This window comes from Temnothorax americanus, unplaced genomic scaffold (genome assembly GCF_048541705.1).
Source record: "Temnothorax americanus isolate GAGA-0224 unplaced genomic scaffold, ASM4854170v1 Scaffold5, whole genome shotgun sequence".
NCBI classification, from domain to species: Eukaryota; Metazoa; Arthropoda; class Insecta; order Hymenoptera; family Formicidae; genus Temnothorax; species Temnothorax americanus.
The window spans coordinates 1627968-1655585 of NW_027509657.1; the positions used below are offsets into that span (position 1 = coordinate 1627968).

Sequence of the window (27618 nt, forward strand, 5' to 3'; positions counted from 1 at the left end):
GCTATATGCAATAAATAAATGAAGGATGCAATCTGTAGAGTAAGAGAACTGCGGCATGTTTTTAATTAATATTCAGTGTGTGTACCGCGAGAGTTTCACGATATATGAAGCTCATGAAATTGTTCCGTATTTGATGTTAAGAGCATCATTCTCGACAAGCTTCGGAGTTCAACGCGGTGTCTGACTACTCGCGGATTGTGCTACTGCTGATACTCATGCATAAAGTCTGCCGTTTTTAAATTAAAATAAAAGTTATATGTTTAGCATCGAAAATCACTAACAGACAATCGAATTTTTATTGAGAAAAAATCAACACAAAGTTAATGAAAGAAAATCTATACGCCAACATTTATTTTCTCAATTTAATGCTATAATATATCTTCTTTTATAGTCTTGGAAATAATAAATATAGATAAATAGATGAGTAAATATATATGATTAAATGAGAAATGTATATATAATTAATATATGAGTAATATATAAAATAAATGTATATAGGTACTACATAAATAATGTAATTTAATGTCGACAGCACCGGCAAAAATATTGTATAAATTTTTTCTATTTTTAGTTTTGTTCATTTCTACTGCTATTTATTTAATATGTTTGGAAAAAGTGTGTGTATTATGCCTGTGATCCACACATACATAATTTTACATTTCTTTCATATTTTTTATTTGCTTTTGCATAAAAGATAAAAAGAGCTATTTTAAAAAATTGTAATCTTGTTGTAATATTTTCCACCGACACGGGTATATAATGGATCAAAAAATTACGTATTGATATTTATTATATACATAAATATATTTATTTATATTTCACATTTATGTGTGTGCGCGCGCGTGCACAAATGTGAAATTTAAATAGAGAAAAAAAATCGATGTTGCCCAACAACATAATACTTTCGATCGAACGTCGTGATAGCTCCGTAGTGTACGTACGGAGCACCGGAAGTACTCTCGCACGGTTCGCGGGCTGAGGCGCCGAGGCTGAGCGAGTGAACAGTGCCGAATCCGGACTCCCAGGTCCGACGATCGATGCCCGGGGCGCGCTGCTATATATAGCCACCCCTGCTCTCTCTCCCTGTCTTTCTGCCTAGGCTGGCATCATCGAGCCCGTCAGCGGTGGCGGCGGCCACCTCGCTCCCTTCGTCCTTATCCTTACCCCTCAGTTCGGTCGACCGACCTTCTGTGTGCCACAGGTTCTCCCGCGAGCACAGCACCTGACGCCCCTCGCAAAACATTATCCTTACGCGAACAAAGACCCATTACCACGTGATATTATCACGACACTCACTCGTCTCATTGTCATTGTATAAGAAATTAATAAGATTGAAATCTCTTGGGGTTAGTCTTAATTAAAAGATTAAAAGTAATTTTATGTATAAGAAGTTTTTTTAAGAGTATTTAATATATTCAATACCGAAACAAACCGTTTTCTTAAACAGAAGAAGCAAAGATGATTTATATAAAGAAACTATTTAAGTTTGCTCTTAAATATTCAACATTACGCATTATTCTCATTACGCAAGAGAAGACTATTCAATCTCAATAAATTATGCTGACGGGAAAAACCAACTCGTGGGAGGTAACGAGTTAGTTCATTAATGTGGCAGAGGGAAAAACAGGAGATTTAAATATTTCGATAGAAGGAGCTCTGAAGGGGGTCGGTAACTATGTTTTTTTATAATTTTGAAACGTTCCGAGAAAGAGAGAATGCATGGCAGAGCATAAAGTAAATACAGAACAAAATAACAACGCGTAATGATTACAATTGCCACTTTATACAGTTATCGGTCCAATGGTAATTAATATAACTGATAATTATCTGCAGACACTTTCGACGTGATGCAATTATCGCGCGACAATTCAAAACGACAAAGATATCAATGCCATTTCCAATTCGTTACTAAAGCAGAGATGAAAATGAATAATACGTTAACGTTATTAAACATGTAACAAAAGTTTTATGCTTTATTTTTCCACTTATTTTCAGAGTTATATTTTCCGATAAAAATACGTCACGTCCTTTTTTTACAGCCGCATCTTAAATCCTGAATTTGTGAAATCACATTTACGTTTACACCCTCGGCACACGGGGCTCTCACGAATGGTTCACAGAGTCGTGAACCTGTAAAAATTGCTATTAATGCCCGCTTCAGTTTTGTTTCATGGCGGAATTCAGCAAAAGTCCGGACCAATCCGCCGGCAGCGCGAATGGAATCAACGTTAATACCAATATATCCCGAGCCCATTCGCCGCTCCGAGACGAGATATTTTTGTTTCCCAGATATTTTATTTGCGCTATTTTATTCTACCGATCTTCGATCTTCGTAGAGAAAACTCCCTCGCGTTTTATTATCCCTCGCAAATTCCCTCCCACTACGGCGTACGTGAAATGAAAGCTTTAATGTCGCACTCCGATTCGAATTTCATTCCCGATTTTCATCAAAGCCGTCATCGGCTGACGTGAATACGGTGCGAATAAATCTGGATTTAAATCCGTGTATTGCGCGACATATTCTAAAACGATCTGTTCAAAATCGATTCTTTCACAATAAAAGTCTTGGAAATGACAATGCTCTCTGCAAACGATAATAGACCAAAAGCGTTTAAGTATAAGATAAATTAAAGTCTTATATCCCCCTGTGATTTGCATTTCAAAGAACTTCAAGAGGATTTTAATTTGTGAATCTACAATGGCGTATAATATTACACGTTGAGGGATCTCCAGAAGAAGCGTCCCATAAAATTTCGATTGATAAAGATCGATGTCTCGAGAGATGTGGATAATAGCGCGGATAACTTTTGATACGCTTTATATATCGCGAGAACGAAGCGTACAGGAAGTGTTGACAATAACGGTCAACGGTGACGGATGTAAAAATTTCAAAGCGGTGCTTTTTCATTCATCCGACGGCCTGGAATATATCATAGTAACCTGAACAGACGTTACTTCGTGATGCAACGCAAATCCATCAGCCGCCTCTGCTCGCGCACGCGTTTTGCACAGAAGGGAGCAACAACGTGAGATCGGGTCAGATGCAACAGGGGCGTGTTGCAAACGTATATCCGGAGGTGTTGAAGTGAAAATTCCATTTATTTCCTTTTGAGAAATTAGGATGAAGATGTCAAATAACGCTATACCTCTACATTAAACGATGTATAGGTATTCTTTCTCGGAAATATATATGTAATAATAAAATTGGAAATTAACAAAAGTAATAATTCATATTAAGATAATAATTAACACAACAAATATTTTATTAAATATTTGTTAAATAACCAATATTCCTCTCTTTGATTCTTGCAAAAATAAAAAGTAAGATCTGACTTTTTTTATACAGCGATTTCGTCAAGTTTCTATTGTAAATTAGAGAACAAAAATATTTATACCAAATTAATTCAAACGTAATTCCTCGTATAAAATAAAGTACGCAGATTTAAACATTCTATTTATTCTTTCATATCGCGACTTTATTTTATTCTGAAAACTGCATCAAACGAGAACATCCTGAATATTTCGATGTATAAATAGTTTCGCGCGTATGTACTTCGGCAAATATATACTGACGCGGCACAAATAACGACGAATCCGCAATCGGCGGCGTTGAATTATTCGCGATGTATTAAATGAACAGTGTAAGCAAACTCGTTGCGCCTCAAATGGCGTTATTCATGCGCGATGAAGCGGCAGTATATATGTACGTACGCACACGCTGTTGCGCGCGATTCGATGTCGATTTCCCCCGGATCATTAGACTCGCTATGTCGCGGCTTCCGAAATGCTTCTGAGACGAGCGCCGCATTGCATGCTGCTCGAGATAGCGCGACCGAGACACTAATTAGTATGCCAACGTTGTTGAACCTCCTGGGTAAAATCCATTATGATTGCTTGGAATTGGAAACCCGCTTTAGAGTTAAGCTTTATTCCTTCCTCTCGCTCGCATACGAGACACGCCAAAACGCTGTACCCCCAAGATTACCCCCCTACTACATCCCGCAACTCCTAACGAGGAGCAAAGAAAAATTCTTAATTACCTCCGGAAAAGTTTCGAGCGAAGTTTTGTCTCAGTCGGGTATCCTCTATAAAAGTTGACGGAGTCGATAACTTGTCGCTAGTAGAATTTGAAAGTAAAAGGAAATTTTTTTACGCAAAGCAAAAAGCTTTGCATTTGTGTTTATGTTTACATTATATTGAAACAACTGCTCCGCGCAGAGAATTTTCTCACTTTAAAAACGCATTTAAATTAATTACATTTAATCAATTCACGCAAGAGATATTTGTGAAAAGTAAATTAATATATCTCTTCAAAATACATTTTGAAGAGATAATAAACGTTATGTAATTAATTAATGTGTTTATATATTCTGCTTATCCTATATACTATATACTCAATATTATAGTTATATTAATTTATATGAATATCCAAAAATATATACTCTCACATACACAAATAAGTATTAAATAAACTCATTTTTGTGCGGTTTAATGCGAGATGTCCTATTTGTTCGAGTAACAGGTATATTGATGTCAATCGAGGTGAAAAATGATTCGATCGATAAATTGACGACGGTGGCAAACAGAGAACCTAATGTTTCTAGCCATGGCAGACGTCCGCAAATCTAGTTGGCCCACGTTCGCTAATTTTGCAGCCACGTGTACCATAGTTCCCTACATCAAAGGATTGCTATCGCGATGTTAGGCTCGTACCCGGGTACGCGTCAATATAGCGTTTCTGCCTTTACAACCATGTTCCCCCGTTGAGCAAACACTTGTAAATTGCCGAACAGTACATAATTTTCTCTTTTCCTTTTCCTGTCAATATACGTCAAAGCACAATAAAACATATATAAATATAGTTATGTGAAATTGACTTTTCAATTTACTCTTAATTATTTATAGAGAGGGAAAGAAGAATCTACAACAGTTCGTCAAAATACGATTATCAATTAAAGAATAATAGATAATGAGAGATTATTTTGTAATGTCCACACTGACATGTTTAACACTTATAAAATAATTAATTATAAAATTAGCAACTCCATGACTTTAAACATTGTTACTTTCGTACAAGAACATAACGCCTACATTTTATTTTTTATTTTTAGAAAAAGCCAACCGTAGGAGTTTTGTTGATTACATTGAAATTTTGAAAATAAAAAGATGACTTTTTACAAATTCGATTTGACAGGTACATCATTCTCGTCTTTATGCGCGCGATTTGTGTTTATTCAGGTATATCCAAAACGGTCGGGAAGGCCGAGAAAATGGGAAAAGACTGAGTGGCTTGTGGTCAGCCACTCGTGAAACCACGGCGGCGCCGCATAAATGCACATATGTGTGTATTTATGTATACAGGCGCCACATGTGGAGGCAGCCACGTATTCGAAGACGCAAATATCGACATGAAACAGAAAAGAGCGTGTAAAAGTCGGAACGTGTTTTAATCCCTGTGGCTCGCAAGAATGCGCACGTCGTCAATCGAATAGCTTCGGCTGTGAACGCGTCGCACAAAGCAATAAGTATTTAGACATTAGACAATTCACGCGATCAACATACCCGCCGCGTGACACAATTTTCACCTTTAAATACGCGGCTTTCACGTTAAATGACGATTGTCAGAGAGAGAGAGAGAGAGAGAGAGAGAGAGAGAGAGAGAGAGAGAGAGAGAGAGAGAGAGAGAGAGAGATTTGCAGACGCATTCACTGTAAATCCAAGTGTGTTATTTCTACACGCATAAATGTCTAAAAATAAAGGTACTTATATTAAGCTATCTGAGCCAAATTATCAAAACACAAAAAATTTTATATGGAATTAATTTACTAATTACTTATTTGTTATTTTTTGCTTTTAAAAGTAATTTTTTTGCTCCAGCTATTGAAGGGCTGGATAGCTTAAGATTAAGCTATCCAGCCCTTCGTAACTTTTTAACAGCTGGAGCAAAAAAATTACTTTTAAAAGCAAAAAAATAGCAAATAATTAGCAAATTAATTCCGTATAAAATTTTTTGTGTTCTGATAATTTGGCTTAGATATAGCTTAATATACCTTAAAAATAACACATTTGACTTGAAACTCATTTTACATTTGTTGCGAGTTAAATTAACACGTTTAATTGTATTAAATTAAAAGTTAATACGTTCAATCGTATTAAATAACGTGATTTACAACGGCAAGAAATGTGTAAGAAGAGCTTCAATTAAAATAACACACTTGGATTTGCAGTGTTTAAGTTAATGTCTAATTCAGCTACAATATCCTCGACGAATCGTTTGTAGATAAATGTAGATAATTAAATGTAGATAATGTGTTTCTATAGTCGCGATGTCATCCGTCTACGGAACAACTTTCGAACGCGAAAGATAACGTAATCAGGTGCTTCAACGCGACAAGAGCGAAAAAGCGATCTATGTTATACTAAAGGCGAGAACTAACGTTCCGTACATATACTACGTTTACGCGAGCGTTACTTCTGCAGTAACTTACGATAATTCCTTTGCGTAAACGAGATTTTGTAGTAACTTACGATAATTTACTCCGCGTAAACGAGTGATATATCGTAAGTTACTACAGAAGTAACGCTCGCGTAAACGTATAGTAATAGTTACAGCTTTTTGGCTTTCGACGAAGGTAATAAGATCCCGAACGTACGCCACGTACGGAGTGTCTCAAAACTATATTATAACTTCTTGTCACGATAATAGAGAAGATATCTAATAAGTTACAAGCGCGAATGCGATTCTCCATTGTGTTATATGTATATTTGTTCGTTATCAACAACGCGGAATAACGTTGCAATCGATTTGCATACCAAATCACAAGGACAATATGCAATATTAAATAATGATGTAAGATGATATCATATGGAAATTAAGTAATAAATTAATGTGGAGGAAAACACATAAAAATTAATACATTATTATAATTAATTATTTATAATTTAATTTTATATCTATAATTTAATTATCTGGTAAAATATTGAATAATATTACTGTACGTTGACCACATTTTCATATATTCGATATCAATACCTCTTCATTCTAACTAATTTATTTAATTTGTGCATTTTTTAAATATTAATATTGTAACATAACGTAAAGATTAAGATTGAACGCAATAATCTTATAAATTGGCATCGGTATTTTAAGGTACCTATTTTTTTTTATTTATAGAGTATCACAGTCTTTATTTCTTTAAAGGCTCTTAAATTCTCGCACTATTGAGGCCACAGGGAATGACCCGTTCCGATTGTATCGGACGTATCCACAAATTGTCACTATCGCGTGATTTCACATTCGCTTCGCGTTCAGATACAATCATCCGGGTGGACACCGGATCGACGATGAGATCGCTATCTGCGAATGGAAATCTGCGTGCGACGGCACCCTTCTTAAAGTTACCGGGTGATCAAGAGAAATTACGCGCGCCATGTTCGAAGACTCTAGCCCGCGAAGGAAGCGGAGATCCAAATCAGCAAGGAAACAACTCTAAGCTCTAGTGCCGTATTCTTAAGGCGTTACCGGAAACCTAGAAAGCTTTAGAAACGCGAACGAGCAAGGTGTTCCCCGACTGCGGACTTGCGAGAACAAAAAGATCGATATTTTTCTTCAACAAGCTTCTTACTTATTAATTTTGATAATTATACTTTCGCTTTATTTCTACGACCGATACTTTCGAAGAGATTACTTTCAAATTTCTCACCCTATTGTATTTCATACATAAGATAAAAAACATAAAAAAACATAACAAAATAAACAACGACCATAGTTTGTATGTAATAATGTGTAAAATTTACAAAAACAAGTTATACAAAGATAATGTTAATAACAAATTTTTTTTAATTTTTTTCAAATCCAGACTCTCAAACATCTTTTTCCAAAACCAAAATTTTACATCCATGCAAGGTAATTTTCAAAGTATCGAAGAAACAACAGAAACATTCTCTCTTTGATCAGTAACGTGCTTTAATTTTTTAAAAAGCAAAAATGACAAATTAATATCTTCGATAGTATACCGATTTATAAAGAATAAGTTTCAAGTGCAAGTCATAGTTCCCCAAAATAAATTTTAAAAGGTTCAATACCTCTTTATTTCCGCGTGTACTAATTCGAGTGATTAATACAACCCATGGCACTAAGGCCAGCCCTGCAGCTTTCGCGTGCAGGCGGCGTAAACCATCGGTTGACTTGGATGCGTATACGAGCGTGATGTACATATTCTAAAGCTTCCGCGAAAGACGGAGAGATAAACACGAAAATCCATTGACTTCGCGATAGCGATGACGTCGTGCGAACGATGCCCTATCTCGTTGAGTACCGAATTCTATAATGGAAAAACACGTATTATAAAAAAAGTCACGATACTTATAATTGTTTCTCGACGATAACGCTGGAGCATTTTGTTGTTCACCGTTTTTCAGTTTACATTGCACAGAGAGAATATATACAGACCGTGTATTTAGGTCATAACCGACTCAGGATGCGTTAGTTCCTTAAAGCAAAATAGAGGATATTCCGTGCCGTGTTAATTTTGTCAAACGAAACTATATATACGTATCGAATGTTCGCAAATAACCCGTCTATAAATATTGTTCCTATAACTAAAATACACGTTTGTGTATAGTTTTACTAATTACTAATTCATCTCTGTCTCAGTTTATATTTCCAAATAATAATTCCAAGATAAACGATAAACGCGCAATTATTTCGTAAATAATTGCATGTCTGAAAGCGCTTGTGCGTTTTTAAAATGCGTATCCCATTGCACATTCGCGCGAGCTTTCAAATATCTCGTATCCAAGAGATCACCGAATTTTTTCCGCGAGTACCGGCGTGTGTCAGTGCTGTTTAATCGCATATCGAAAAATGACGGATCAGACAAAGAGTGTAGCAATGGCGCGCGCGCGGCCCGCATTGAAAACCAACAGATCGATTCTCTCTCGCGACGTGCGAGTATAGCTCGATGAAACCATGTAACAAATCGTGGAACGTAATCACAGATAATCGCCAAATGTGGGAAGACCTATTTTTGTAAATAGCAGTCAATACACGAGTGTAGCGACAGGAGATATCTGCACGCGACAGGTCATGGAGGGCATATTTTTCTCTTCAATTTTTTTTTTTATTTAATCGTTTTTATTTTCTTCCTTTAAAACCTTTCTTTCTTGTATGTATATATATATATATATATACAAGTAAAAATAAAATAAGGATAATTATTTATCAGATTAATAAATCAGAAAAGGATTTATATTACATATAAAGCTACAAGATAAAAGATGCGAAAATTAATTTTTATTTATTGATTACGAGCAAAGCAACATTTTTCGGATTACGATAATTTTACTGTAGCAAATTCGTTATAAAAAACGATCGTAATCAATTTTTGCGAGGCTTACTATTCAATGAATATTCAGTGAAGATTTGTTCATCTCTGAAAGAACAATAAATTTATGAACATTTATAATTAATGCCATGCCTTTAACGGCCTGCGTTCGTTTCACGACTATTGTGACGAATTTTCACGTTAATACGTATTTTGGATTTTATTGCCGTCAGTATTTGAATTTTCAATATTTTAGAGCCGATATTGTGAAGATGACGACACGGCGAAATACTCGCGTTAAAATAAATTTTTAATATTGCACGTATATATCTATATACCAATTCTGTTATATTGTCTATTATTCTCTACTTTTTAAACGCAAAAATTGTACATAATATAATAAATTTAATTACAAAGAAAAAGACACTAACAAAGGAACGGTTGGAAGTGTCCCTACCCGATTTGGATGCGCTTTGGATATGTTGTTGAGCATCAAAAATTAAATAGATATTCGCTAAAAATTAAATTAACCCCACACCCACCTAATTATTTTTGTCGAGATACGCCGCAAAAAAAATACGTGTCTAATATTTTTTGATGCTCAACAACATATCCAAAGCGCATCCAAATCGGGTAGGGACACTTCCAACCGTTCCCTTGTAAGTATATAGGTATTTATAAAAGAAATTTTATTTAAATTTGTATCTCGATATACAAAAACATATATTCAAACAATTAATTATCCAGCGTGTTAGAAAGAGAGAAATTAAAAGAAAGAGAAACGTAAAATTCTAACTTATTTGAAGTCCCATCAAGAAAAAGTTTCAAAAAAAATTATCCTACAATTTTTCCGAGAATGACAATTAAACCTATACGCGATAAAATTCTTCAACAAAAGAGATTCTCATAAAAATACTTAATTAAGCAACCTTAATTAAAAAGTAACTTGCATCTTTATGCATCCCTTCATCATATTACATTAACGCAACAGATTTTACGAAGATTGCCTCTGCAAACTGTCCTTTGTTTTGTGGAAGAAATTCTGATAACTAAGCAGAGAGAAGCTCCTATAGTATCTAAATAATAATTCGCCCATAAACGAACAGAATCTCTGCTCAGAAAGTAAGAAACGATGGTGTGGCCAATAACAAGAAGCAGCGAAATAAGGTCGTGAATAATGAGCGATAATGCCAGTCGCGAAAATTATATGATAGAAAGAACAATTTTGAACGCGGCGGGTGGCCAATTAAGCAAGATCTGTCGATTGTAACTCACCGTATATAGCAAACCGGCTTGTAACAAAATACATTACTCGCGCTTGTTATACCGCGATGAGTAAATAAAGAGTACACTGAGAAAAAAAATATTTATCTAGGTGGCTGCTGATAGCTTATTTACTTAATACGCATGTTTATTTAGAATTAGATATTTTTATTTAAATTAAAAGTGTAAAAATATATTATATTAAATAAATAAGCTATTAGCACAGTCACACTTATTTTTTTTTATTTAAATATTTTCTTCTCTCATTGTCAGTCTATATAATATAAAATATTTATCGTACAGTAGCTTAAAATTAGATTTTACTCAAAACTTGACTGACGAAATATATAAAAAGAGTAAAACTGTTTACCCACAGCTTTAATTAAGAAAAATCGAAGGCACTTAAAGCTTTACATAAAGTTCGATTTAAGGGGACGTTGCTATAAATTACGATCTTTAAAGATAAAAATATTTCTCAAAGGTCGTTGGAAAGTTCCTGTGATATTTGAATGTACAGCGGGGAAGCAAAACCTCGTGAAAAACTGCACTTTCAAGAACCAATTCATTTACGCCCGCGAATATCAAGGAACTTCGATCATGCAGGTAATTAGCGATTTCCTAATTAAATTCCGCAGGAAACTGCAATATATTTTTTTTTAGAGAAACGTGCTTGTACTCCCCTACGTTTCATAATTCTGTACTTTAGAGACAAAGAATCTCCAGTTTTTTTCAGGTCAGGTAAAGCGTTATTGACAGTTGTATTATTAAAAACATGTCAGTTAAATTACTTTGTTAAAAACTCGATAAATCAAACTACTATTTTTATTTTATATCTAAAGAATACATTTTTCTATTTAAAACGTTAAACCCTGTTTTCTGTAAATTTATAATAATGAATACAATTCTTTCTTCTCTAAGTAAGATACAAATTTATACTCGCCGTACGTCTTCTTTTTCGAACAACTTCCTGAACAATAAGTTAGAGTGAGACAAGTATATTTTGTTTCAGTCTAACTTATTGCACTAGAGTGCACCGTTCGAAAAAGAACAAACAGATTAAATACTTATTTTGTACACACGTACCTATCGATAAGTTTGGTAAAGTGTCGTTGTGTAGGTATTTTCATATCATGTAAAAGCTGCGCAACGACACTTATCAACCAAACAGACAGCTGTCGATACGTGTGTACAGAATACAGCCTGAGGGAAAGTAAAAACGTATCGATACTATTAATCTTTCTACAAAACCTAGAATATTCATCGTTTGGAAAGGTAAGAAAACTGAAGTTTTTTCATTGTTTATAGTTCACGTAAAGAATCAAGTCTGCTTCGCTGGTAAATAGTAAGCGAATATGAGAATCAACAGAAATCAGTCTTTCTAATTAAACGACCAGCTTTTGCTATGTATTATAAAAATATAATTTTTATATTTATATATAAGCATGAAGTTATAAACCATTATAAACCGACACAAGCTAACAAACGCAAATGCGTTTATTATATCGCATCACATGTTTTTTACATTCATATATATCTATATTTTTTCTTTTATACATTTAATCCTTAAAAGTTCGCATAATTGTCATTTTTTGAAAAATAACCTGCTCTGATTAAAAATATAGTATATCGTCGTATCTATAGCGAAAATCGGGGAATTTCATTTCGAATAAAACTTGCATTATAAAAAACAGACAATAGAAAAAATAATACGCGTGCAATCACAAATAAGGAAATCATTTCGCATATACAGTAAATATAGAATGTCTGACATAATTTCCTCCCGATCAAAATTTAATTCTATAATCTAATTAAGATAGCTAATTTTTGCAAAATTTATCTTAAAAAAAAAAGATAATTCTAACTCCTCGTTAAAAGATGCATTATCAACACAGCGATACGTTATGTGTATTATATCTAAATAGTATTTGCGAAGATAATAAAAAGATAACTAGTAATCGAAATAATTTAAAACATCGAGATATTAAAGGTTCGAAACAAGATGATGATTGCGGCTGCAATTATCGTTTCAAAAATCGCTAGATTATTCTCTATATAACTTTAATTTTTTTCAGACCAATAACTTTTAAATCGAAAAGTTTTATTTGCGTTTCGGCAAAAATCTTCCTTCCGCTCCGATACAAGTCCTCGACTTCCGCGGAAGTTCGTAAATTGTACGCGGGTCGGAATCAACAAAAAGCCATCAGTTCCCGGGCAACATTGCCTCATCGAAAGAATTTCGCTTTCGAACTAATACTCACCGGCTTCGTAATTACCTGATATTCTGGGAAATAAGAGTAGCCGAAAGAGGGGGAAGGTCACAACTTTCCGAGATAAAAAGTCGGAGTCTATCGCGAGCAACAAACGTAACGATACTCGACGAAGAAAAGAATAAAATATTGAAGAAATAAGTTTGAAAAGCCTCGTTTTAACTGAACTATGTAGTTGTGCGAATCTACATGGAAAAAAATATCAAATATTTTGTAGAAGGTTTCGTAGAAAACTTGCACGAACAATCTATTTTGATACTATATTAATTATACATTTGATACCGTATTAATTATACAAAATTATAATCTGCAATTAATTAGAGAAGCCAATTTCGTTCGAGCTGCATGGATCTCGATAGCCTAATAATAATATTTGTGTGTAAATTTTGTATACTTTGAATTTTTCCAACTCAATAAGCGCATCGATTATTTGTTGGTTTTAAAACACAGTTTTTTGTCGAAACAGTAAATCCACATACTTAAATCGATAATCGATTTAACTTTTAACTGTATTAGGGGGAATTGTGGGGTGCGGTCCAGGTTCGAACCCTGGCTGGGGTGATATTTTTCACAATAAATTTTTTATCGTGATTTAAATAGAATGCTTATTAGCGCGTCAAAAGTTAACTCGATTATCAATTTAAGTACGTGGATTTACTGTTCCAACAAAAATCTCTGTGTTTCAAGACCGATAAATAATCGGCGCGCAGTTTACTGACAACGAGTTGGAAAAAGGTATGCAAAATTCATACAGAAATAATTATTAAGCTACCAAGAGCTAATCCGACCGAAAATGGGCATCTTCTCTAATTAATCGTTACAGATTCATATACATATCCTGTCTCACTTGTTATTGTATAATCTCTGCATCTTAAATGTGGATATTCTCAGAGTATCTTACTTCGGAAAAAAAACAGCGCAATTTTTGCAATCAAAAATAAAATACAGAATCAAGAATCCAATATAAATTGTTTCTATACAGCATTAATACATTTAATACATTTATAAATAGGAGAAAAATGCGCGCATAGAGGAAAAAGAGACTAGTCAATAAAATAAATTGATTTATTTCGTTTATTTGCCTACCGCTAAAATTAATAAAATACTTAATTACTTCTATCGGAAAACAGACTGTCATCGAAATTCTTTAATCCTCGAATAACTAACAATCGAGGATCGATTGAAGCGTCCGTTTAAAGAACGCGACGATTTTTATCTCAAATTAAAAGTACAAATATATATCCTTCCTTCCTTGCCATTTTTTCAGCCCACCTTGTATATCAAGGAAACGGGAAATTACACGATTCTTGTCAACAGTATTATTGTTACACTTCTGAGCTCGAACACTTATTGTTAGGTCCAGTTTCACAAACGTCAAACGTCTAAGGTTAACTTCTGACCTTAGGTTAACTCTTCGTCTCTTTCTAGGGGCCATTGCAGTTTCACCAACCAACGTCGATTAACCGTAACCTTCGATTAAGCTCATTCTCCATCTCTTTCCAACTGTGCCCCTTTAGAAAGCGACGAGAAGAGTGAGTTTAATCGAAGATTACAGTTAATCGAAATCATCGAAGATGGTGAAACACCAGCCCTGATAAGAGGGACGTTGGAAAGGGACGAAGAGTGAGTTAACCTCTAAAGTTCAAAGTTAACCGACGTTCGTGGAACCGGGCCTTGACGATTCAGTGAGCTCGAGCTCCACGCGGAAAGGAAGGAAACGAGAAGCAGCGGGATATTAATATCCGCCCGTGATTCGTGCCAGCTTTCGCAGCTTAATTTCGTGAGAAATCAATCGCGAGAACAACGAGCAACGAGCCGGCCGGAAAAGTCGCGTCTGCAATCAACCGGAAAGCTTGAACCCAGCACCACGTCCAAGATCAAGACGCAAGACATCTTTCAAGACGTCTTACGAAAAAAAAAATGTTTTTCTTACGTCCCGATTTTGGACACGGTGCTGTCTGGGAAACGCTCTCACGGCCCAAACTGCGAATAGAGCGCGCCCAAATAATGGGCCCCTGAGATTCGCGCTCCGTTAGAAATTCATTCACTTTACCGTAAAAAAATCTTCGTATCTTCGTATCGTGGAAACGCGAGAACGTCGCTGGAACGCGGCGCGTGAAATGTGAAATTCACGCCGTGAAATCGCGACCGCGAGCATCGCAAAATGGAGCACGATATCACGACGCGCGGTTCAACGTCCGACGTTCGACTCTCGCGTACCCCATCTCCTCCCCTCAAGAAAGAAATATGTTCCGGCTTACCTTCCACTGTCCGCTCAATCGTCAGCCCCGCCGTGAGGAGATAGAGAAGAGACACATCCGTCAGCTGGTCGTCATCGTCGTACTAAACACCCGTGCCCGTGGACGATCGCCTCCAGCCAGCACCGTGATCAACACCGTCGCACGCTCACTGACTCGACCGCGCGTCGTCGCGTCGCGTCACGTCGACACGTCGTCGACGATCGGCACATTCTTTCGGCACGTTTAACCGCTTTCCTTCGCCCTTCGCCCTTCGCCGGCCGAGAACCGAGAACTTTTAACCGGCGAGAAGAGTAGCACGCGCGCGCGCTCGCGTTCACGCGAAAACCGCAAACCGGAGAACCGGGGGAGAAACGTAAAAACGAGTCGCGACAGGGGCCGGGGGGGGGGGAGAGGAGGAAGGGCTTTCTTATAAAGAGCGTTCGCGGCGGAACAATCACGAGCACGATCGCGCGCGAACGCGAACCTCGGTGTATAACGACGAAACGCGGAGCGATTGTGATGGCAAGGCGTCGCGGACGCGCGCGCCCGAACGGGTGAAAAAAAGGTACCTACGAATAATTCTACGCGGGCTACACGGCGTGGCGTCGCGCCCTCAAGCGCGCTCGCTTCCACGGTCGCTCGGGTCGCTAGTCGCTACACTAACTGCCGCGGGACCCGCTTGAATTTCGAGCCGGCGCGCCCGCGCCGGCCAATCAGCGGTCGGCGCCGCCGGCGCGCCGCCGCCCGCGGCCCGCTTCACTGCGCAGGTGTGCCCGTTGCCCGTCGGCGCGGGGCGCGGGACGCGGGGCGCTATATATTTCATTCCGTTTGAAAAACGAGGATTTTTTTTTTACCGACGCGATAATGGTACTTTTAATTTTCTTTCGCCGGTTCGCTAAGTGAATGTCTCATTAGTATACTCTTGACTTTGAATGCGAATCGGAAAAATCGTGTGAAAGAACCACTTAGGAGATATAGAGATGCGCATATTTCTTTGAAATTAACACTCTTAAAGTTAGCTCAATTTTTCAACCGTTTCTTTGTACTATTTTAATAATTTATGTGAAATGAGAAATTTGTTTTAAAGAATGGCCTTACCAGAAGACATTACCCTGATAACACAATATCCAAACTCGAGACATTGTGTTGTCTGGGTAGATGAAGATGCATTTATTCTCACTTACTATAAAAAAAGTTTATTTCACAAATATTAAAATTAAAACAAATAAATGTAAAAAAAATTGAAAAATTCAATCCCACATTCAATCTGTTTGTAAAATTTTAAATTGTCTCTTTCATTATTTCAATTAGATTAGTATAAAATAAGAACTCGCGTGTTAAAAAGGGCAACTTTTATTATACAAAAAGTCGATCGTTTGTACAAAAAGGTGTATTCTTATATATTACATCGCTTGTAGTGAATCCAACGTTAAAATGCTTTACTCTGAGATGAGCGACTAATTGGAATAAAATAGCGTGACGCTTTATAATAAGGAACACACGAACACGCGGCTGCAATCATTCCAACATCGATTCACTTAAAAGCGATGGTAGCTTCACATACTTATCTGTCCTGCAATCACATACTCCGTCCAAGCAGGACCATAACAATAGTCTCAACACGCAATTCACTACCTTCGCACCCTCGCACACGCAATAACTAGCTATTAATCGTCATATATTATGCGCATCGATATCTCGTTAAAAAAAGGGAGGAAGGGGAGAAAAAGTAAAAATCAACGTGGCACTTTCTCGTAGAGTCGTTGAATTCTCGCGGAGAAGATCGGCAAAAGTAGTAGGAAACAAGTACGAGCAAGCCTGAGAGAAAATATGGACGAGATAATGTTGAAATCTCCTTGAGTTTAAAAGAAAATTAGGAGAGAATGTAACAAGGATATCTTGCAAAACGTGTTACAATTATTACATTCTCCGTCAGCCTTTCAAATCAAATCGAAGATTCATCGTATAAAATACAAAATTGTTCCGTGTATTAACCACCGGTCTGCCAAGGAAAATGGGAGACACTTCCAATAAAACAACCTTCGCAAAAATCTATCATAAATCTTTTTGATAAACTGACTATTATACATATCATATACATTTGTCCCTTTCTTAATATACACACTCTCGCAAGTCGTTTCCCAGACAACACGCGTCTCAAATCGGGACATAAGACGTCTTAAAGATGTCTTATGATATTCCAAATCGGTCACATGACGTCTAAATGACGTCATTAAGACGTCATGTGCCCGATTTGGAACATTGTGTTCCGTGGGTTATTTTTCAAATTACTATTATTCAAATTACTATTAAAATTTATTTATACTCAAAAAATGAGTGATAACAATCTTGATAGACCGGCTGTCAATTTATTTTACCGGCATTTTATCTCAACACGGACGAGCGCGCGCGTTCGGTGTTCGGCAAAAAACAATAACATAACCGAACGTGACCGCTGCGAAGCCGACTGGTATATTACAGCGTAAGGAAACATCGATGAAAGAACCTAATCAAACGCTTATCATTCCACCACCGTTTTGCATTTGTACTTTTACGACCCCGCGGGCATTGCGGCAATCAATTTCACGGCGCGGAGAACTATGATCGACGGGACGATCGCTGCCGTCGTTATCATCGTCGTGTCCGTTCGCGAAAAATCGTAAACACCTAAATAATTAAGCTAAATCGTATTAGGGTTACGACGAGGTTTGAGCTGCCAACATTTCCTCCTGCTGTATCTTTCTCCGGTAGTTATCCAGCGTAACTTGTATAGTCTTCTCAGAGTAACGGCAGTTTTCGGCACCGCAGGTACATGTGAAGGACTTGCACTTTATTATCCAGAATTTCTCGCCGTAATCGAAGCTAAGGGCAAACAGATCCATATTGGTCTATCGTGCGATGTTAGCAGAAAAGTACGCGACGTAAAAAAAAAAGCAGATCAGATTGTGATGTGTGAATATTCTTAAAGATACCGTCACCTTAATCCGTCGTGCGTTAATATTAATTACATACGTATCCAGATAAAACAATGTCCAAAATCGGGACATAAAACGACTTAAAGACGTCATTAAGACATATTTAAGACGTTTTATAATATGACGTCTTTTAGATGTCTTTAAGTCGTTTTATGTCCCGATTTTGGACGTTGTGTTATCTGGGTAGATATAGTAAGTCATATATACTAATTAGAAGTCGCGTTAAATAAAAAGAAAGATTAAATCTTGAAATCTTGCAAAATTATGTCAAGAAAAATGAGAAGGCAATTTATGATTGTTTTAGCTCTCTAGAACTCTAGAAAAATAAATAATCAAATGAAAGAACGAATATAGAAGTATATGTTGAAAAATTATAAGGGTTATTTAAATATTATTATCAAATATCTTTATTGGATGAACAGCCCGAACTACATCTATCGTAATGTTCACCGTAAGCGATCGTAACGCTCGTCGTAATAGCTATCGTAAGGTCATCGTATGAGTTGATTCAGCTTGAACTCTTACGATTACGACGCTTGTGTAGCGTTACAACATAACTTAACCTGTCAGCTTTCTCGACATGCGAAAAAAAAATGTGTTTATAGACATATTGGCATAGGTATACGGTTTACGACGGCTTCATTGCTGCCAGATCAAAGCGTTACGATAGATGTAGTTCTAGCTTAACATTTTGTCAGTCTACATTTTTAATAAAAAAAAGTGAACAGAATCGGATTACTCTGATGTCACAATATATATTTGAGTCACGACACAGAATTAAGAGACGAAATATGAAGTAACAAAGGTGAAAAAAAAAACTACAACTACATACTGTCGATCGAACGAAAAACAAAACGTTAAACAATTTATTAACGGAAAGTGCAACAATGTTTTGTGTCCTGTTAGTTAATTTAGAGGCTCAGTGAGAGTACTCAGTGATTTTCGGCATCTCAATGACTTCAAATTCACCGCTTTTTAACATACCCGAGCTCTTCATCTGCCTCGATGTCGCGATTAGCGAAAAACGCTATCCTTGGAAAATGCAGATCCTGATGTTCGACGAACACTCGCACCGGCAATAGATTCGGCGCGCACGAATGATTAATGAACCGAGCAATATTCCCGTAACGTCTCGCGTCTATACAATACGTTTCTCCATCCTGCACATAAAGTAAAAAATTTTTTTGTCAATCTAGATTGAATATAATGACTTATAAATTTAATAAGCTGAACACCAATGAGAAACAGTTGTAAAGAAACAAATTGTAAACGTAGAAGATTCGAAAAACAACAATCTTCTGTTTTCAAAAAGGTGTCTAAAATCTCCGAATAGAGTAGACAAAACAACTTGTTTACATCTCAGATTATGTACGTATCTAAATATAGAATTAAAATTTATGTAAAAATGATTGCACACAAAAAAATTGGAATGCGTCAGATAGTTTGTCACTTTGTCAAAGGAACGACTCGATTTTGATTTTCTGCGTATAAAAAATTTAGAGCAAAAAAACTGTCATCCCATTATAAAAACACAAACAGATTCTAAGAGAATTAAATAATAAATTATAGTGTTACATTCTTTGAAAGACGGCAAAATCCAAGAGAAAAATTATTTCCTTAAGAGAAGAATTAGGGAAACAATATGCGCGTGAATATTGGCAGCGCAAAACTACTTTTCTTTTTTCTAAACCAAAGTAAAAGTTATGTATCTTACTCTATTGTCCAAATCGAACAAGTAGGAGTCATCTTCGCGATGATCAGCCTCAGAATCTGAGATTATCTCGCCGACATATTCGCAAACATAAGTGCCTTTAGGAATATGCCGGAGAGTTCGGAGGCCCCAACCCTTGCCCTTTGTGCGAAACAATTGAAACCGTTGCGTCAGCCCATGCTGAACCACGCGGTTGTTGCACGTAATACGATTACAGTCACAAGCCGGATTACATTCAAACAACATTGGTGGATCTATGACAGAAATATTATTTGCTAATATCTTGATAAAATCATTTTCGTAAAATAAATTCCTTTGCTACTAATTCAATGAATGTATTTATGGACCTATAAAAAGTTTTTTTGCTCTTACGAATAAAATTTTTTTAATGTTGATATTTAAATAGGGATACCTGCATAATTAAATTCTGGAACGAGTTTTCCCTCCTCATCATACCAACATCGCAGACTTATATTTCCGCATAAACACTTTTCGGTACTGCAATTATCCTCACATCGACAAGACTGCAATGATGTAATTGTGCGGTCCACATTAATATTGCTCGTGAAACAATTCTCCGTTACGTAAAGAAAATCCGTCGGCTTGTCCTCGGAATCGTATCCATTAACACATTGTATAGGATTTGTTTCCTTTCCGCGTGAAATGTCACTGTAAAAAAACAGATAATGAAATTTTTGTAGAACGAAAGATCAGACACAAATAAAGCTACTTTTTATTTATTATACACGTAATCTTTGATGTTGTAACTAAATTAACAATATTTTCGATAAAAATTGCGTAATAAAATTCTTAATATATCTAACTCGACAACAACCATTAAGAAAATTCAATTTTTTCGTAAAATTATACAGCGTATTCATATATTTTCTTATACAGATAATCGTGCGTACTTGATAATATATACTTACTTCGTCAATATCTTAACTGTCTTTTCCCACATATGCTCAGAGAGTTCGTTGACTTTTGCGTTCAATCTCAAAGCAGCCATAGTATCGCCATCCAAAGCGCAACAGTTCACCGCGGTTTCGCCGGCAGCATTCACCTCTCCTATTTTAGCACCGCGTGCTAGCAGTAGAACACTGACTGCATATTGATCCTGTCTAGCTGCTATGTGTCTGAAAGAAGAAGAAATCAAATATTATTTTATAATTAAAGAGAATCATCTCAAAACTTCAGCTTATTTAGAATAGTCATTGGTCACAATAGATGTTTCTGTTCGCGTAATATGAAAAAATAAAAATAAGAAAAATTTTCAGAACACAATCTACAACAGAGACACAAAACGTACAACGGAGTATCACCATGGACGTTGACAGCGTTCACATCGCATCCCTCGTTGAGAAGCATTTCCGTGATGTCGGAACTGCCGCTGAAGGCACTCCAATGCAACGCTATATTCTGCTCGGCATCACGGATAAGCGGATCGCACTTCTTGTCCAATAAATACCGTGCGACATCCGTATGACAAAATTCACACGCCCAGATTAAACTAGTCCAGCCTCCATCGTCAACAGAATCTGCAAATAAAAACGTAAGAGAACGTAAAGCATTAAAACTAAAAAAGCAAGAAACAGATTGTTTATATTTAAAGACGAGATCGGCACAACACACATTACCTACTAATGTTCTCGGCACTTTACACTCAGTTAGAATGATTTTGCAGACTTCTAGGTGACCGGACTTGGCAGCCATATGCAAGGCGGTCATACCGTCCTCGCCCTTTAGTGTTACATCGGCGCCTATCCTGACTAGGTACTTCACAACGGCAGCATTACCCTTACTCGCGGCTAGCATTAGCGGAGTTAATTGGTTCCTATCCATTACATCTACTTGAGCACCAGCTTGAACCAGAACGTGTACACATGACAAATGTCCTTTATCTGCTGCTATGTGCAGACCGGTCCGGTGAGCGTAATCCCGGAATGTGTGATTTGCATTATAACCACATGCTGGAAACCATAAATCGTACATTATATCGATACGATAATTAAGCTATCAAAGTAAATGACATTTTCATCATTCGCTAAAAATATAAATTTACAAAGAATCTGAATCGGAGAATTGTAAATAATAAAACTCCATTTAGCTTATCTTAGTCTATCTCTTCTGAATAAAACATTTATTTAATGAGAGATTTAAGGTAAATAGATAAAAATAGAAATATAAAAGAATATGATTTCCAAGCTTGAAAATTTCCAACTTCACAAACTCAATTATCATTGATTTATTTTAATATTTGCCTATTTCTCAAGTATCTACTTACCTAGTACATTCACTAACTTTTCAAGATCCCCGTTTTTCACGGATGTGTAGAGACTCATGATGGTATAACGCTCTGGCCTCTCAGCATTAATCGACGGTTCGGGTATCTTGATAACGTCAGGCTTGATCAACGGGCTGGGCGGACGCTCAGCCAATTTCGTGTTGTCACCATTTCCAGGTAAGCTCATCTTTGCAGATGGCAATTTGGAAAATTTTTTACGCGTAGGAATGAAAACCGGCCGCCGCATGCCGTTCATAGTCACCATCACATCATAGGCTGCTGTCTCACTGCCGCAATGCGGACAGACGCCTTTCTTGTTCGGATAGATCTCACATTCGCGATGGTACTGGTGACCATTGGCACACTGCACGAACCTGCCTTGGGAGCAGAACATGCCGCAGGAAGGACAACAATTGTGGCGCAGCAGTCGTTCCTTGTGCATACGACAAAGGATAATGAAAGGCACGCGTGTGCTGGGTCGCCGCATCGCCACGTCGTTGGCGTCCACCTCGTTACAGCAGCCCACCACCCGGCTGTCGATCGAGTCGATAGCGGTACAGTAGAGTGGTCCCCCGGTACCGGTTATCGTCACGTATAACTGAGATCGCACTTGGCATAGGCACAGCATGGATTGCACGTACGTCTAAAATTGATGAAAAAAGAATAAGGATCCTAGTCAAAGTTTGTTGTAAACATTTTTTTCCTACTGATTGGGAAAGTATTATATGGAGATGTAATGATATTTATCAACATGTGCCGATCGAACGAGGTTTCAAAATTAAATGATTTAAATAAATATATTAATACAATCTTTCATATTTAAGAATTTGTAATCCCGATCTACTAGACTAATATTAGATTAAGCAGCTTAGATGACAATACTGACTTCACTCATAATCGCCGTTGATTCCGGCTTTGATGCCTGTCCTTCCGCGGGACTTGGGCTCGGCATACTCCGGCGAGTTCGTTTGACTGGCATGTCTGTATATTAAAGTGTTGATATAAAACATAGTTAATAAATAAAACACTGCTTTATACACATTTATAACAGAGGATAGAAAGAAGAGAAATGTAAAATAATGTCTTAATACTTCAACGGCAATCTTTTCATTTTAATTATTATAATTTTTTATTTGTCTTTTAAGGTAATCCTTTCGCAGCACCTAGTCAAGTAACAGTCCGTCACGAAGTAATTAAAAACAAACATATCGCAACATCCCAATAATTATAATAATATAAAATATAATTTTACACGCACAATATTTAATCGTATTTAATTATTTACTAATTAACAAAAATATCACAATAGTAGTGCGGTTGATATTTTTTTAATTAGTAAATAATTAAATACAATTAAATTGTGCGTGTAAAATCATATTATATATTATTATAATTATTGGAATATTGCAATATGTTTGTTTTCATATACCTCTTGACGGACCGTTACTTGACTAGATGCTGCGAAAGGACCTACCTTAATATCCATTAAGTTAAAAGCTAAAGTTTTACCTTCAGGATAATCGTTATTTTTTCCAGCTTCCGCAACGGATGGAGAACCATCTGCAAGATAATTGATTTTGATTACAACAGCTGTGACCGGAAGAGATTACGATTTATTTCTTATTGCATCACCTTCGTACAAATCCGCTTTTGCTATCTTCCGCGCTGCTTGAGTGCTTCCGCGAGGACGTCCCCTCTCCCTCTTGGGTCGAATGGCGGGTTGGGTAGCAGGTTTTAAAAAAGGCTTTTGAATATCCGCCAAAGGTGTATCGTCGCTGCTAGGACTGCCGATGGAATTGCCCAGTTTGGTATGTGATTCCGAGCTCCTCGTCATCGGCGATAGCTTCGGCATTCCATCGAAGTCGGATGAGACCGACTGCGAATCTTCCATAACATTGTCGTTCACGCTGTTCTCGGGTAGAGAAGTGTCGCGCGAAGACTCTAACATCTCAGTCGTGCTATTATCAGACGTCAGCGACGTCTCCATCTCCTGACGGACATCGGACGGTTTTACTTGTGTCTGCTTGATCGGATCTTTGCCCGGAACAATCTTCTTGGGTCGACCCGGTTTGTTGTACTTCTTTTTCTTGTATTCCTCCGTATAATTGGACTTCTCCTTACGTGCCATGGCGCTTTCCAGTACAGTGCTCTTTACAGACTCTTTACACAACCTCCTAGCTGAACGCTTGGGACCGGGAGGTTCCTCATCCCGAGGTATCGAATCACTGAAAATGAAGGAAACGGGTTTACAAATATCTCACGCTTAAATATTCAAAAATTGTAAGTAGAAGGAAAATAAAAAACCTAAGTGCTCGTAATCTGGGTCGCCCAATTCTTCTCTTCCTGGTAACTGGCGCGGTAGTTTCTTGTTGCGCAGTACCTTCTGCGAGCGTTGTCTTGGCGCTGCAGTTTTCAGCATTATTCTCCGTGGTTTCAGACTTCTTCCGGATAGGAAGTTGCGCATCACTATTTTGTTTCTCTTCTGCAGTTTCTATTTTATTCTCATCCACGACTTTCGATTCTGTCACCTTTGTAGATTCCTTCTTCTTTGTCTCCTCTGTTTGAGACTTCTCCGATTGAGATTCCTTAACTTTGGACTCCTCTGTCTGGGACTCCTCGGCTTGGGATTCCTCTGCTTGAGACTCCTCAGCTTGGGACTCTTCCACTACGTCGGAATTCTCATCAGAGGTCTCTATCTTTACCGAGACGCCGCCGATTTGATCACAGTTGGCCAACTCGTCGGGAACTAAAGTGAGATTAGAGGAACAACTGGATATCTTGGTCTTCTTGCCGTGATCCGTATTCTCGTCGATGGTCCTGAACGTCAAGACGATCCTGGGTATGTTGTTGTCCTTCTTGACAGCCTCCTGCTTGCCCGCCGAACTCTCCTCCTCATCCTTGTGATTCACCTCCGGCGTCCGTAAGGTAACTACATCCTCTGGACCTTCAACAGCTTCCTCGCTGACCTCGTCGGACTCCCTTTCCCTCTTGGACACCTCGTCGACGATCCTCGACGGCAACAGCGACATCACCTTCTCTTCCAATTCCATTTTTTCAATTTCATTCTTCGTCGGGCTCACATTCTTGTTAAACTCGTTCGTCATCCCCTCGAGGATCTCATGAATACTGACCTTGTCGTCGACAACTCCGTTGTCGGCGGCGGCGGAGGCGACGGCCATGTCCCCCGTCCCGCCGTTGGCGCCGCCGGTCTCCGTCATCAGTGGCGCTCGACACCCTTCGGGCGTCGCGGCGACGAGCCCGTCGTCGCCTTCCGGCGACGCTACGTCGGCCATGCCTGGTGGTGCGCGCGGCTATAGCTACCGAGTCTGCTGCGACGAGCGACGACGCGCATCTCCGGAGACGTACCTCATGCTGCCGCCCCTGTTTCTCCGATTACCGGTGCATGCTCCTTTCTCGCTTATCCTTCGAATTATCCTTTCTCTCTCTCTCTCTTTTTCCAATTCCTTCCGTCTTTCGCGCGGAGAACTGTGTTTCTCTTTTCCAGTTCCCTTCCGCCCTTCGTCTTCGTCCTACCTACCTGCCGGACGACGCTAACGCGCCGCTTTCCGGCGCGACGATCAATCTCACCCCGACGCGACGCGCTTATCGGCGACGCTTATCGACGACGCGATCCTCCTTCTCCTTCGCCACCGATGGCGGGACGCCAGGACGCCACTCACCACTTCCCTCCGCCCCTCTTTCTCTCTTTCTTTCTCTCTCTCTCCTTTACTCACTGTCCGTGCCGCAGAATAAAAGGCGTTCCGCACGCACGCGTGTCTTGTTGCTCCCATCGACTACCTCGAGCTGCTCCGACTGCTCCGAGCCGATCGAGCCACTCCAAGCTGCTCTCGGCTCTCGGCTCAGTCGCGGCGAGTTGAAGAAGATTCGACCCGAGGCCCGAGGCCGCTCAACTAATGTCTAATCGGATCGACGATCCCGAAGCGGCGCGAAGCGGCCCGAGCCAGCCGCGCTAAAAGTTTCCCGCGAAGGAACGGTAGAGGGAAAGAGAGAGAGAGAGGAAGATGGCCGCACTACGCTGGCGGCTGGCGCGCTCACAGAGCCGACTGGAAGCCATATTGATTGTTCAGGGACGACGACGACGATTGTTGTCTCTCCGCGATCCTACAGCCCGCTGTCGCGCGGCGTCTGGTCAAATTAACCTTCAACATTTAATTCATGCTTGATTTATAAGGTTTCTCCATCTATCGAGACTCGAGAGGAGTGGTCTTCGAGAATAATGGTCATGACGATGAAAGGAAGGAGGGGGGTGGAGAGGAAGAGAGAACCATTTATATTAGCGATTCCCATGTAGATCGCTTCGTCAGACGAAGTTCATCTAGTACACGCGGCGTCATAAATGCCGTCCCACCTGGGTCATGTTCCAAAACTCACTCTAGTTAACTAAAATGCTATAGTGTACGTGACGTAAACTATAGATTTTAGTTACCCAGAGTGAGTTTTGGAACATGACCCTGATGAAGATAGCCTGAGCCTGAGTCAAATAATTGAAATAATAGATACCCAGACAGCACGCATATACGTAAAATATCGGGGACATAAGACGTCCTTAAAGATGTCTTACGATACAATATCAAAAAGATGTCTCAATGACTTTTTTGAGACGTCTTATATGTTCCGATTTTAGACATGGTGCTGTCTGGATATATGTATATTACATTACTGCGTGTGTATGTATCACACGCGGCCTTACTCTGCTTAGAGAATTTATGGGAAACACGCGTACATAATTAAAACGTACAATTTTGAACAAAAAACGCCTAAAGTTCGCGCGTTGTTAAAGCATTAGGTAACCATCACACGTATACGTCAAATACAACGTTATATATACGTTCGCATAGTCGACTCATCGGGCGGAGAATGAATTCTTTCCTCTCTCTATCTTTGCGTCATAAGTCAATATACGATCCGGTCCAAAAATGGACGACGAATTGTTGATCAACTCTGCCTTTTGTTGAAGCGAACTTTACTCGTAGTAAAAATAAAATTGTCGCGCACGTTTGAATTATTCCGAGCGTGAATTATATAGCAATATATCTTTCTTTATTTCGCGAAAGACGAATGAGCCACAAAGGTGTATGTGTAATATTTTTGGGAGATTCAGGATCCTGAATTATCTCTTTCGTTCTCTCGAGATCGAGAGAATTTTATTTAGCTCCACGACTTTACATGGAAATATTTTACGTATCAAAATGTCAATCTCGACTCGAAGACTTTCGCACCTTTGCTTCTCCTCTTTATTTTTGTAATCTCAACGTTATATGTTTATATCTATTAATATAGTCGAGCGACGCGACTTTTTTTCCGAGGAATATATACCCGCACACGATGAGTCGTCATGCACACATAACGGTGTAACGTGACACGTTACAAAGTTCGGCCGTGAAACGGCCGACGCGAAGTTCGATCGGCTCTCTCGTGTATAAGAGAATGCAAATTAGCGCGATCTTAACATGGCGGGGCGTAAAGCTGGAAAATCCATTAGCGTTCAATGCGCATGAGCCGTCAGCGAAAAAAAAACTTGCTTAGAGATT

The 27618-nt window shown here is 38.3% G+C and overlaps 2 protein-coding genes and 1 long non-coding RNA gene across 16 annotated transcripts in view; 1 reads left to right on the forward strand and 2 right to left on the reverse strand.

Annotated features, from left to right (window-relative positions):
• The window catches only part of Cac (calcium voltage-gated channel subunit cacophony), a 169843-nt gene extending 154104 nt beyond the window's left edge, over positions 1-15739 (reverse strand). For 12 of the 13 annotated variants that reach the window (XM_077418699.1, XM_077418698.1, XM_077418697.1 and 9 more), the window contains exon 1: positions 15118-15735. The gene's annotated coding sequence lies outside the window, so the exon portion shown is untranslated. Of the gene's footprint in view, positions 1-15117 lie in introns of all 13 variants that reach the window. The other variant, XM_077418709.1, reaches the window with a different exon arrangement.
• Positions 15740-16433: 694 nt separating this feature from the next.
• G9a (histone-lysine N-methyltransferase G9a) lies at positions 16434-26147 on the reverse strand. Of its 2 annotated transcripts, XM_077417663.1 has the most exons (13): positions 25198-26133; positions 24371-25098; positions 23699-24291; positions 23576-23626; positions 22953-23047; positions 22067-22709; positions 21420-21752; positions 21092-21320; positions 20712-20918; positions 20195-20451; positions 19786-20036; positions 19056-19231; positions 16434-17958 (listed from the first exon to the last, which is right to left on the reverse strand). In XM_077417663.1, exons 1-13 carry the CDS (start codon positions 25357-25359, stop codon positions 17793-17795), a joined length of 3891 nt encoding a protein of 1296 aa, XP_077273789.1. In that variant the 5' UTR covers positions 25360-26133; the 3' UTR covers positions 16434-17792. The 2 variants fall into 2 exon arrangements, with proteins under 2 accessions (XP_077273789.1, XP_077273788.1); XM_077417662.1 differs by having other exon boundaries at positions 24371-26147.
• On the forward strand, positions 19225-21605 carry LOC143903771 (uncharacterized). The gene is made up of 3 exons (XR_013258801.1): positions 19225-19439; positions 21060-21334; positions 21467-21605. It is a non-coding gene; the product is annotated as an uncharacterized LOC143903771 (long non-coding RNA).
• Positions 26148-27618: the final 1471 nt, after the last annotated feature.

What these genes read in the sequence shown, in the direction of transcription:
- G9a (XM_077417662.1), bottom strand. Translation starts at nt 25,359, where the DNA reads ATGGCCGACGTAGCGTCGCCGGAAGGCGACGACGGGCTCGTCGCCGCG. An exon ending in CCCAGATTACGAGCACTTAG is followed by an intron (nt 24,292 to 24,370) that starts GTTTTTTATTTT and finishes CTTCATTTTCAG; the next exon opens with TGATTCGATACCTCGGGATG. An exon ending in TGTTCGATTTGGACAATAGA is followed by an intron (nt 19,232 to 19,785) that starts GTAAGATACATA and finishes CTTTATGTGCAG; the next exon opens with GATGGAGAAACGTATTGTAT.